This window comes from Pantherophis guttatus, chromosome 3 (assembly GCF_059756535.1).
Source record: "Pantherophis guttatus breed Tessera chromosome 3, ASM5975653v1, whole genome shotgun sequence".
Lineage (NCBI taxonomy): Eukaryota > Metazoa > Chordata > Lepidosauria > Squamata > Colubridae > Pantherophis > Pantherophis guttatus.
The window spans coordinates 127,452,373-127,466,286 of record NC_142065.1 but is presented as its reverse complement, the minus strand read 5'-3'; the positions used below and the strand labels follow the sequence as shown (position 1 = coordinate 127,466,286).

General features: G+C 36.4%; 1 protein-coding gene across 1 annotated transcript in view; it reads right to left on the bottom strand.

Annotated features, from left to right (window-relative positions):
* The window catches only part of LPCAT1 (lysophosphatidylcholine acyltransferase 1), a 48,348-nt gene extending 34,814 nt beyond the window's left edge, over positions 1-13,534 (bottom strand). Inside the window, exons 1-2 of the mRNA XM_034411815.3 lie at positions 13,000-13,534; positions 1,705-1,847 (exon numbers count right to left, since the gene is read on the bottom strand). Of these exons, the coding sequence (XP_034267706.1) occupies positions 1,705-1,847; positions 13,000-13,152 (296 nt within the window). The 5' untranslated portion in view covers positions 13,153-13,534. The remainder of the gene's footprint in view (positions 1-1,704; positions 1,848-12,999) is intronic.
* Between the last annotated feature and the right edge of the window lie 380 nt (positions 13,535-13,914).

Here is a 13,914-nt window from a genome sequence, read left to right as displayed (position 1 = left end):
CTGTTTTCTCCCAGACTGTGCTGATTTGGAGATAGTTTACTACTTTCTAGAAATGACTATTCCAGAACAGGAACAGCCCTAAAGTTTCTAGGACTGCAGGCAAGATATCCAGACTGGAATAAATAACTGCTAAATCAATCCTGCTTTCTTCTGATTTTACTATTCGCTTTACCATCTCCTTATCCAACACTTCTAGAAATCATAATCAAGTCTCCTCTGCATCCAAACAAAATGACTGGGAGAGTCAGGAAAATAAAAAAGCCAAGTTTCACAATCAGATCAGCTTTATAAAGGCTATGAAATAAGAAGTGAATGAATTTCTGAGCCTCTCCCAGTCAGTATCCATCATAGATGTTCAATCAAAGCAGGCAAAATGTATCCATTCTATGAGATAAATTATATTACTATGGAACCTCTGTTAATTTGTTGGCTGAAACAACAGTATTGTTGAGTTCCTTCCCTCTGAAAGCAAAACTCTGATTAAAAGAAAAAAGAAGTTATATTGCTATGCATAAGGAGCTTGGCCACAAAGCATTCTCTAAAGGTGAAGGAGTGGGTGTCTTCACTTTAAAATATATTTCAATATGCATATGTCAGAACTAGGCGTTTGAACAACTTCTTTTTCTTTTTAAGATAGTATGACGAAACATTCGGACAACAGAAGACTATTTTCTACATTATTTCTCATATGACTAAATGTGAAAAGTATGAATGAGGAGAGGCTAAACTGCTCAGCAAAGGTTAGATTTTGATCCAATCAGATGTACCTATGTTAATCCTTGTATTAACATTGCACGGCAGAGCGCACAGAAATACTTCCAGAAACAGCAGAGCTCTCAAGAGTTTATCAACATTTTCAGTAACTCATCTTCAAGTTTAAAAAGAAAAACAATACAAATGCAATTTAAGTAATTGAGGAAGATTCTACACTAAAAAATAAGTAGCACTGTAGGATGAAGTTATTCATTGTAAGCAAATCTATCTCAACTCTGTTGCCTGATTTATGCACTGAAAACTACCATTCAAAAGGGGGAAAATCTTTAGCACACAATCTGAAAAACACCAATATTGAACCATCAAAACTTTTGTATTTTGTGAACTTATTACTCCAGGGGCAGTATTTTAGGACACAGCACAGTACAGCTATTCCAGCATTGTGTCTTTAACCAATTATCTGAAATAAGTTAAGAAACAAGAGTGGGCACCCAAGACTGTTCTGTGAATTGAATTTTTACCATATAATCAATCAATCTATCTATCTATCTATCTATCTATCTATCTATCTATCTATCTATCTATCTATCTATCTATCTATCTATCTATCTTGCCCCCTTTTATGGAAGTATACTTTCTCTGCAGCAAATTCATTTTAGAGTCATAACAAAAAATTGAAAGTTACTGATCTAAGGGTTGCAATATTTGGAGGCTGGAGGTCACAATTCAGTTTCTCATGCTTCTTGAGGACTACATAACTTCATGAGAAATAAACCTTTGAGAAATAAACCTCTCCCATCCTGACCTTAATGCTACTTCCATTGAAATAACATCACTGGAAATGATAATTGCCATATTCTGGGACTGGGCTAGTGAACAGGTGGAGTCCTGGGAAGCTGAATGGATCCCACTTTGCTGATGCTGTCTTATACCATACCAGTTGAGGTATGGCAAGAGATACTGGCAAGTAAAACGGACATAACAACTTACTTTCGCCACCACGATAGAGGCTTTTCTAGCTGTTTTTCAGCAGATCCTATTGAGGCAATGAAGGCAAAAGGCCAAGCCAGCAACATCATAAACGCAGCAAAAAACAGCCGGATGGGGAACAGAGTCAAGGTCATGAAGACAATCTGCAAAATTAAAAGGATTCATTTCAAAGGATTTGATTTGGACACAAGCCAAACAATATTTGATTGATGAGCACATAAAACAATTAACAAACTTTTCTTTCTCTCTCTCTGGTATATGAATTAAAGCTGCTTTAATTTGTGGTTCCAAAGCTTCATTTTGTACAGATGGGAAAATGTTAAAGTGACTAAAAGGGGCAAAAAATTATTTGCAATTCTAGACAAAGTCCCAATGATTGTTAAATAAAATTCTGTCATAGTCTTATATATAATTTAATTAGCATGGAAGAGCATTTATAATTAAACACTGAGTTGGAATAGTTAGAGATTTTCTATATTTGTTTAAAATCTAAATTTTGTCATAGCACTTTAAAGTAAAATTGATTGCAGAAATTGACTAACAAAGATACGCAACAGTGTTTTTGCATATAACATATAGCTTTCACAGCACAGATAACCATAAGGCCAAACTACATCATCCATGAATTGTCTGTAACTCTAACCTATTTTGGCAAGTGCAGAGCACTCCTAAACTGCTATATTGAAATCTAGTATCAGCATTAGTGGCATATTTCACACTAATTTTGTGAAAGAACACCCATTTGTCCTTAACCTTTCTTTTTCAAAAGAGGGAGGGGACTTAAACACATCTTTAACCACCTGATATGTCAAATTTGGAAAAGTCTCATGGCTATACTACTACAGCTCAATACTAAGTGAAAATATCACATACTGTTTTTACAAGAACTGAACCGTGGGAAAGCACAAACTTGCATCCTATTCTCAAAATTTCTCTAAACTAGTTCCAATGTATCGGAACCTGTGTCCTGCTTTTCAGGTGAACTCACAGCAAAGGGATGTATACATCATCTCAACTGTCCAATTCTTTGCTTCACATTTTTATTCTGACCTTCTATCAAGAAACTCAGAAGAACAACCATGAGTATTACTTAGTAGCTCACGTATTTCATTTATTTCAATGTCTTGTAAATTACATATGGTCAACATCAAATGCAATTTTGATCTAATTTGCAACAAATTCCTTTTCATTTTAATTTAAAGAAAAGTTTTCTGCAATCAAAGCTGTAATTTATTATATTTTTATTTGCTTCCAAGGACAGCATTTGTAATTTTTTATATTTTGGGTCCACATTTTTAGTCCTTTTGGGATTTTTTTGGGAGGGAATTGGTTTCAGTAGAAAATTAATACCATTATAATAATGTAAACAGTTATGTGAATATGCATACTCATACGAGGGATGTCCAACTATACAGATTTTATCAACTATCAGAAATACTGTTAACAGTATAGAATTTATTATAGTTCAACTTCTACCATTTCATTTATTCATTCACTTAAAAACCCTTTGATTTTATATGTAATATGCTAAAAATGTACTTTGCTTACATATAGTTTGAACAAAAAAATTAATGAGATAGTGATCATTAAGACAGGCTATACTTTCAAAAGTGGATTAGGATTAGGAATCATGTTACTTTAATGAACAGGATAAATGAATCTGTTACATAAGAACCTATTTCACTTTTTATGCTTGGAAACTAAAGAAACAGTTTGTTAGATAGAAGAACATACAAAGGATGACAATAACAATTAAAGGATGTGTAAAATATGTAATTTATCACAAGTAAAATAAATAAATTCTAGAGGCAGATATTAGTTTAAATATGAATATTCTAATTGATATTTCTATATTACAGAAAATATTCTAATCATTTTCACCATGCAGATTAACAGATATTTAGGTTAGGCTCTCGTTACAAATGATAGTATAGTACTTTGAAGTCAGTCTGAGTGACAGACAGAAAATCATAAAAATAAAATCACATTAAAATGTATCAAGAATTTTTCATTCTGAGGCACCAATGATGTCTAATATATATTGTATGGAGAGCTACCTTTAAAACTATTCATGTTCTACCTAAATATTAGCAACTAATACTATTATACAAGTTCTTACGATTTCTGAGCCAAATCAAAGCCTTCTAGATTGCTCAAAAAGATTCTACTCAAAGCTGGAACTAGAAGACAAGAGATATCAAAGACTATTTTCAAATCCCCATGAAAAGAAAATTTGCTTGAGACTGACAGTATTAGCTCAAACAAAAAGGTGTAGCTTTCTGATTAACAAACAAAATTTTACTTCTAAGAATTTCATTCACCCTTTCTTTTTTCTGTCATTTTCTTATTTATTTCTTATTTTATCATAGAAATTTTCTGCTGGATGAAAAAATGGCTGGCGGGGCATTTTTATACTTAATATTTGAAGAGATTCTCCACATACAAACTTAATATAGTGCTCCTTCAAAATATATCCACATAAAGTATATATAAAGAACGAGTGTTAACCTACACATATGTAAAGTATACGCTGTTTCCACCTATGCTATTAGATACTAGTGAAAGAGCACTGTCTGAGTCCCACATATCATAGAACAGTGATGGCTAACCTTTTCCGGACTGAGTGCCCAAAGCGTGCATATGCGCGGCGCACAAACCCCCAAAATGCAATGCATGCGCCGCCCCTCCTGTGTATGTGCCCTGTCCCTGTGCCCGGCAGACCTGGACGAGCTGGCCGGCGGGAGGCATGTGTGCATGCGCAGAGCTGAACTGGGGCGACGGCTCACATGCCCACAGGTGCCATAGGTTCGCCATCACGGTCATAGAATATCGTTTGGTGGGGCCTAAGAAGTTTGCTTTTGCTGTTGCAGAATCTGCCTTCTGATACACCTATCTCCATCTTCCCCAAAATCTGGCATTTCATAAAGCTGTAGGGTCCTTGTTGCTCTCTGAGTTTGTTTTTTTGCAGATGTTTCATTACTAAACTAGGCAAGATCATCATTTGCTCTCATTTTATATACTAGTGGCTTGCCCTGTCAGTGTTGGTGGGTCTGGTTTTGGTGGTTCCTTGATGAAGCTGTTGTTTACTGTTAGCTTTTTTGTCTGAGTTGATGGTTCTTTGACTGGGGTATTGTTTACTTCTTGTTAGTCTAATGTTAATCTTGGTGGTTAATCTCTGCTCACCTGAGTGTTGATTGCAGGTAAAGAGGTATTTTGCTTTTTTTTGTTTCCTTTTTGGCTTTTTGTCTCTTTTAAATGGTATGTAGATGTTGTTTATCTCTTATGTGTCTGCTGATGGCCAGTTTGTCTGAATGTCAGGTGTCTAGGAATTCTCTAGCATTTTTGGACTTGCTTAATCTAGGATATTCATAGTTTCCCAGTTGAAACGATGGTTAACTCTGTCAATGTGTTGTGCAATTATGGAGTTTTCATCATGTCTTCTGATGCTAGCTGGTATTCATATATGTGTTCTGCTAGTTTTGTGCCCGTTTGTCCTACATAGTGGCTATTACAGTCCTTTCACTGTATGCTGTAGATGACTTCTGTTTTTTCTTCTGGGACTGCTGGGTATTTTGCTCTACTTAGGATGTTTTGGAGGGCTTTAGTTGGTTTGTGTGCCTGGTGATACCATGTGATTCTAATGATGGTTTCTGAGATGTTTTTGTGGCAGTGTTATGCTTTTCACAGCCTGTGTTGGTTGTGCTGTATTCGGTTGAGTCAGGCACTTTTTGATAAAGTTGTGGAGGTATCTTCTTTTTTTTTTTTTTTACAAGATGTTGTATAGATGATCTGTTTCCTTTTTCTGATGTTCTGCAATGTTTTCCTAAAGCCTTAAAAACATGCGGGGTTGGGAGATTAATGAGACCTGTGAAATGCAAGTTATAGTAGTGACTTAGTAGTGACTCAGTTGCCAATTATTGTGGGAAACTTTTACTGAGCTTTAATTTCTTTGCTAGGTCCCGTCCCACCCAAGGCACTGTTGTGAAAGGGAAGCTATATACCTTGTTTGAATAAATTCGTAAATAAATATATTGTGACTTAGATTTTCAGTTTAAGAGGCATATGCAACTTTTTTTATCAATTCATCATTTATCATTTTTATCAATTCAATTTAAAAGAGCATAATCATGAATCATATTTCAAGCAGAAATTCACATCACAGAAAATTTAATAATCATCTCACCTTACTACTTGTAGATGGGTTTCTAGAAATTAATATCATTTGTTGCTAATCCAAAGTAACTTAAAAAACAAATAGTTAACATTGTGATCTTAGCATGTAAGTATTAGCTAAAAAAACTACCAGATAGCACTGAAGATACTGAAAAAATCTGACTGGATATTTTTTGCTATACTTTTATTAACTAAAATTACCCAAAAGTACTGTTTTTGTATTTGTGATCATTTGCTTGAAGTTATCATATTGAAAATAAGAATATAGGAAGGAAAAAGGACCAATCTGAAAATATTTTTAAACCATGTCTGTTTAAATGAAATAATACAACCGGTTGATATAATTATTAGAGTGTAAGTAGTTTGTGTTCCAATAGATTTTGCAACAGCTCAAGCATTGCAAACAATACTAATTTCCTGTTTTGCTTGTCTTGAGTTATGGGGAAAAATACCTTGCAATAGCAGAGATAACCATGAGAGCACAAGCATAGCTGAGAAATGATATGCTGTCCTGAAGGTTTTCTGTCCTATTACCTTTTTATAGAAAGTTAAAATTAGAACTGAATGTTTAATTTCAGGACTGAAAAAATGAGTGAGGGTAGAAGGGGAAATAAATTTATGAAAAAAGGCAGATGAGGTAATAATGGCTATGTTTCAGCTTTGACATCATCTATTTTCCACATTGTCCTGACACCTTTCATAAGGTTCATACAGATATCCACAACTCAAAGAAGATGGTGCTATTATACCATATTGTTTTCTCTAGGTAACTATTTTCTCTCTCTAATAAAGCCAGCCCTTGAATTAGAAGAGTTCAAAAGGATTTTGGGATGGCATGCATATGTTTTGATTATAATCAAGGGGCACCACAAGAGTTGTGGATTTCATTGTTGCACCCTACAATTCTTACTCATTGGCAAACAGCTCAGTCATTTTTCTTCAAATAGCAGATCTTTGTCAATCAAACAAAATTCACATACTAATCCTCTGAACAATGGGGGTTCTTCCACAGTCAAGCACCAGAGACTGTTGCTGGGAGCCTTCAACATAGCAAAAACGAAGAAAAACTATTTTGCCATGACATGGATATAAAATTCTCACATTTAGTCTGGATTCTGTTTAATAACACAGACACTGTTTATGGGCCTTTTGCCATTTGGCTGGCTCCTGTTGAGGAAAAATGCATTCTTTTCACATCAGCAGAGCTGCTCTTAGATATCATAATCACTATGCTATTCTAGAATGGTAAGACACCAGCAGATGCTAAGTAGTAACTGTTGAGAATAAATCTTACTCATTGTTTAGTAAAACAGTGAGCACTACCTGCATTTTAACCTTAAGTTCATAAGCAGCAGAGCCTCAAATTGAAAGTTTATTCATAAATCTTCGATTTTCAGTGAGATCTGGTGTTACCTAATAAACAGGTAATTTTAAAGTGTAGTAGAAATGAATTAAATAATTATGAATTATCTTTGATGGTAACTAAATCCCTAGAGTAGGCCTGTCAAAATGGTGGCCCATGGGCTGGATGCATCACACGCAGGCCATGCCCATCCCAGCTACGCAAAGGCAAAAAACATCACGACATGTCATGATACATCACGTGACGTGATCGAGTTTGACACCCATACCCTAGAGAGAGCTAGTTTGGTGTAGTGATTATGGCATCAGGCTAGAACCAGGAAACTGAGTTCTAGTCCTGTTTTGGATACAAAGCCAGCTAAGTGACCTTGGGTCAGTCACTTTATCTCAGTCCTGGGAAGGAGGGAATAGCAAACCACTTCAGAAAAACCTTGCGAGGAAAGCTGCAAGGACATGTCCACACAGTCTCCATGAATTAGACACACAAATGAATGGAAGGGGTGGGTGGGTAAAAATCCCTAGATCACATACCAAAGAAAACAAATAATATGATAGAACATTATAGATGGACTATCTTGCAAATAGAATTATTGCGTGCAAATTGTACCAAGACTCATTGGATAGCTTTTGAAGGGACAGGTAGATTTCTGGGCACAAGTAATAGCAGTTAAAATTGAACATCCCAAAATATTTCCTCACAAATTATTACTGTACTGGAAAAAGAAAGACAAAATTACAGGTACAAATGAAAACTGAACTAGCCATACCAAAAAAAAAAAAAAAAAAAAAAAACACACCCCAAAACCAGTGAATATTTTACTGCATTTTAAAAAAGAATACACGTTAAGGAGACTACACCTAAAATAAGTTGATGAGAAAATAAAAATAAAGTTGTCTTCAAGTCAAACTGAATTCCTGTGACTTCATAGACATATGCATTCAGTTATCTCCACAAAAATATGGAAGTGATTTGTCATTGTCTTTATTTTAATTTTGGAATGATAATTATGTTATCCAATGTATTTTTTTTAAATTTGATTTATATGCCACCCTTCTCCGGGGATTCAGGGCGGCTTACAATGCGTTAAGCAATAGCCTTCATACTTTTGTATATTTATAGAAAGTCAGCTTATTGCCCCCACAAACTGGGTCCTCAATTTACCTACCTTAGAAAGGTTGGAAGGCTGAGTCAACCGTGAGATTACATATTCAGGAAGCCCATAATTAATTAAAATTAAGGATTTGGTTTAATTCAACATAAATATGACAATTTTCCAATGAAATTAATGGAATTTAAGGAGATCTAATTTGTGCAATTTCACGGTTATATTAAGTACTTCTCTTGTCTGGTGAGGATTCATCAGTTACAAACCACAGATGAGAAATATGCTATTTAGATCTTGGTGATAGGATGACTATGAAGCAATGTGATTCAACAAAGACTTTTTTTTTAAAGAAATGAGTAAAAAACTATGGAATAGAAGTTAAATTTGAATCACTTGAAATATTTTTATTCCATAAATACCAGCTCTATATCTAAATTAGCAGATAAACCACATAATCTGAAAATTACTCATACCTATATTCTCCATGTCTTTGCCTTTTCTTCTCCCTGAAAAGCAATATCCACCTCCCCCTTTACCTTGTATTCTATCTCTCATTTATCTTAACAGTTATATTATATAAAAACAGCTGGGTGAGCAAGCAGAAAAGATGCAATATAGATGCAAGGCAAGCAGTTTTGCAGCTGGTCAACTCCATTAGATGATTTATTTCCTGGGTTCAAGGTAAGAGAAAACGGATCAGCTACAAAAAACAATTAGAAAAAAAATCCATGTTGTGTTGTTAAACTTTATGAAACTTGTAGAATTCTAGGGTTTTTTCCATGCAAATTATAATTTTTATCCCACCTATATGGTAACTTAATAATTCAAGGTGACAAATATACCTAATAGTCCTGCCTATTTTCCGCACAACATTCCTATGAGGTGGGTTGGGCTCAGAGTGTGTGATTGGTTCAAAATCATCAAGCAGTGTTCACAGAGTAGGCTATAACTCACATTCTATTGCTTTCTAAGCCAGCTGGTTCTCTTAAAACTCTTACATGCCTAAAAATCTATTTTTTGTTCCTAACTAGGAAAAAAATCTTTATAATAAGAGTAACAGGAATTGAGAAGAGAACCTGCTACTCAGAAAAGAAACATATTAATACATTTAGTTTACTTTTAATCATAAAAGCATATAATTTAAGAACAAATGTTTCTAAATAGTTACATAAAGTAAACATTGTAGGATGTTTAGTTGTATATTAACACATTTTGGTGCTATTAGCAACCAATTCATAATTATTCAACTACTACATGAAATTGAAATGGAAAAATAAATTTAATCCATGCTTTTTTGTTTCATTTATTTGATATTTTGAGAATCCTTATTATACAAACAATAAGGATTTTTTTAAACACTCAAAAACATATATATGATAAAGAACTAGTGCTTACTAAATCCACTATGTTACTGAATATTACTTATGCAAAGATCAGAAGATGAGATTCCCTATAGCCCTCAAACAATCCCCCACTCTCAAAGTTTTAGGCTGCAAAAGGAATAGAGGGCAAAAAATCTCTTTAACCTACATAGATTTTTCTTAAATGCCACACCAAGGTTCATAATGTCATTTGTTTGATTTTTGGATCTGATATAATGTGTTGTGTGAATCCAAATGGGGATTGGTTAATAGGTTTGATTGATTTGTAAAGCTTATTCAGCAAGACATGATTAAGTAAAAATTTTAAATCACTGTATCTTGGGTTCAACATAACTATAAATCCTGGTTTAATGCGAGCTGGATGTGAAAGAGGAAGAAGCAAATTAATCTAAACCTTTGCATGGTTTGCTTAAACTAACATTTGGTAGGATCAAAACATAGCTTAGTTTAAGGAACACATTGGATTTGTCAATTAATATAGGGAATACAATTAACATTCAATGAATAGGTCAGGAACAAAACACTGTTTACTGCTCATTTTTAGATGGTACTCAACTTGTTCCCTATATTGTATTTCCAAGTATTCCACTATATTGACTTGATGTACACTTTTCATTTTATGTTGAGACTTAGTCTCGTGTTTCACTTTCTCTATGCTTTAGCACAAATGGGAAAAGCTGCTGGCTAAAGAAAGGTAGATCAATGACTAATTATCATTTTTGACTGGGATTAGCAGGTCTAGATGGACACATTTTTAATTTCATGCATAATTCTGGAACTAGAAAGGAGGATGTAATAAGCAATTTTTCTATTTATACTTTGATTTTTTTAATAATTCAATTTTATAAATCACAGAGCAAAGATTCAAGGAAATCATAAACAATTTTACCTATCTTAATGAATATTTAAGGAAACTGACAGTGAAGCTAGCGCATTTCTTCATATTAAACAAAATGAATGAGAACATCTGTCCCTCAAACTGAAAAGTATGTCCATTCAAAACAAGAATATCTCAATGCAATATTATATACATATACATATGCAAATTACTTCTGTGATTTCTAGAGCACATAACTATTGACAAGACACAATGCCTTCATCATCCTCTTGCACCCAGAATATTACCAGAATACCGGTGCCATTACTATAAAAAAGGCAAATGGATCAGCTTTACCAATCGCAGAATTCTATGGTGATGCTATCTACATGAAATACTGTAACTACTCTTGGGTTCTCTGTACATACTTTGAATATCCTGCATTGTTACTGCTAAAAGAATGTCATAGGAGAACCCACATTAGACCACAATTTGTTTAATCCACTATTTCCAAAATCAATTAATTTTCAGCCATATTAAAACACCCAAAGAAGTTCTGATGCAAGGTCCTCAATCAATTGTGAGATATATATCTTACTTCATGTTCCTATCTTTGGAATTACAAAGTGGCTGAAGGTAAACTGATAAAAATAAAATGGCGTTAAAATGGCTTGTATTCAGATATTAGGACATTTAAACTAGGGTTTCTTTGCAACTAAACTTTTTAATTCTTTTAGGCGTTTAAGCGTATGCATATTTTAGTTGTGCTGAAAATCAGTGTTGTATTTCTAAGTAATCTTGGTTAGCCATTGGGTTTGACTAAGCTTGGATTTCAGCAAACCTCAATCGTATTCAGTTGCCACAATAAGTTGGCCACCACCCTCCTGTGGTGAATATAGTAAGCCCAACTTTCTCATTTTGGGCTCCATAGATATGGAGATTAAAATTGTATTTACTCTCATATGGATTTTAAAACATAAAAATTATAGTAAGTGAAGGATGCTTCTCTCATTCTCTCAAACAGGGCAAGTTCTTTGTAAAGATGGTAGGGCAATGACCTTAAAGCAGAGTTCAATTCTTTCTCTAATAAAACAGCAAATCCTACATAACAAGTCAGCTTCTCTTCAAAGGCACTCTTCTTTTGACTTCTACAGCACATAATGGGTAGGTATGCATGAAAAGATGGGGCTGTTTTGAGTACACACCAAGAAATATCTCTGTCAGTATTCTATATCTGAGATTGATTGGTTTTCCTAGAGCCAATTAGGATACATGTACTGTGTTTCTCAAAAATGCAATCACAGCCAATTGGTATATTTGACCCTGGAATTTTTGGTCTCTCATGTCTGCTAGGCCCAAAAAATAGTATCAAGAAGTTAAGTCTGCTTATTTTGTGAGTTAAAATCACATGGGTGTAGAAACTGAAATGGATACAGAGCTCTGGGAGCCTCTAACTTTAAAACGTTAATAAATTGGAACACTGGGGACAGATGAATAATCCCTAGTGAATGCAAATTTTTGGAGAGTTCTGATTGTTTTCCCTTAATATTTTTTCTACATGTAATTATTATTAAAACAGCAGTCTGAAGCGGCAACAATTTTATGGATCCCAACATTCACGTTCTTGCAAACTCCTTGACTAGTTTTGCCTTCGACCAAACACTGGACTACAACTAGTGCTAATAAGTATGGGTGTTCAAAGAGAAGGTTTGCACCTCTCATGCTTTGTGTCAGGATTCTGAAGTGCCACAGAAACCTAACAATAACTATGATGGATTGGGGGGGGGACTTTTTTATGAAAAAGGAGCACACAGAAAAGGGGAGCCCAAAACAGCAACAACAAATACCGTATAGCTTTGGGGTTGGGTTGGTTGCTTGGTTGGTTTAGAACACCTTCTGAAGTTACTCTGCTTATTTTAATAATTTGGCTCCATCTACTGTGGCCTTCAGCTTCCTTTGTTAGGCTAATCAAGCAACTAATACCCGTCTCTTCCCACATTCAGCTGCCTGCTGCCCTTCCTCCCCATATTAACCTCAAGGGACCCTTAGATGCAACAGCCCCAGTGCATAGCTGCAGCTACAATATGAAGGATTCTAACGCCTGCGTTAGTTCCTACCAGGCTAACAATGAGGGACCGTTTCTTTCTAACAGGCAGAGCTATCTCGGCAGGCTATTGCACTTTCTGCACACTTACCTCTCTAATAAAGCCCCGAGAGGTTTTGAGGATGTCTCAGGCGCAGACACGGGCAAGCAACTGCTGCTTCGCGGGGGCGCGCGCACACGCACACTTCTTTGGAGACCCGGGGAAAGGGGGGGGTGTTGGAGGCACCATTACGTATTTGGGGCGGCGGAGCGGCTTTCGTGTTTCCTTTTTTCCTCCCGCCGGCCTGCTTAGCACGCGTGCATGTGTGTACGCGCATACACGCGTACCCCCCCCCCACCATACACACCCACCTTTGCTTTCTGGAGGGCGCTGAAGTGCAGCCGGTGCAGGAAGGGACTCCGCATTGGTGGAGGGGGCGGCCCGCGTCCTTCTCCGCTGCCTTCCTCCACTCCATCGCCGTTGCCTCTGCTCCGGGTGCAGCATCCCCGGCCTTTCAGTCGCATTTTGAGGCGCGAAAGAGGAGGAGGGGAGGGGAGGAAAAAAAAAATCGAGGGGCGAGACAGCGAAGAAAGAAAATGGGCGCAGTGGCTTTACAAAAAAAAAAAAAAAAGGAGGGGGTAAAGGGGAGGGAAATATATTTCCGAAGAAGGAAAAAAAAAGAGTAAAATTCGGGGTCGCGGTGAATAAATTAGGCCAACCGGGGCTGCCGTCGACAACGTAGTTAGCGGCGGCGGCGGCGGTGGTGGAGTAAGAGATCTGGTCAGCGACCCACCGCTGGCTCTCCCTGAACCGGCAGGGAGTGAAAGAGGATGCGCGGCTCTGTCAGACGCCGCTACCAGGCTTCGGCTTCAGCCCCGCCCTCAAGGAGGTGCATGCGCAATAGGCGCAGTGATGGGGAAGGAAAGCGCGACAGTCGCTTGGCGGTTTTAGGACAAGGGGCGGGAAAAGTAGAAGCAAAGGCGGGGGGAGGAGGGGGGGAAGGCAGGCTCCGTCCGGAGCAAAAGCTGGCCGGCAGCCCGCGTGTTCTTCTTTTAGAAGGAAGTGATTTATTGACAATCCTCTTTCCATCCTCTGGACACCTGCTTCCAATCTCTTCTAAGCAGAGCTTTAAGCAAACTTGGTTAGGGGACCTTCTAATTATTCCCTGGTTTTTTTAAAAAAATGTCATTAATAATCCTTTTCAAAAACAAGGCACGCACATTGGTGTATTCGTGCATAAGATTTTTCCTAGAGAAGAAGGATTTTCATTTACATTAGTAGAATCA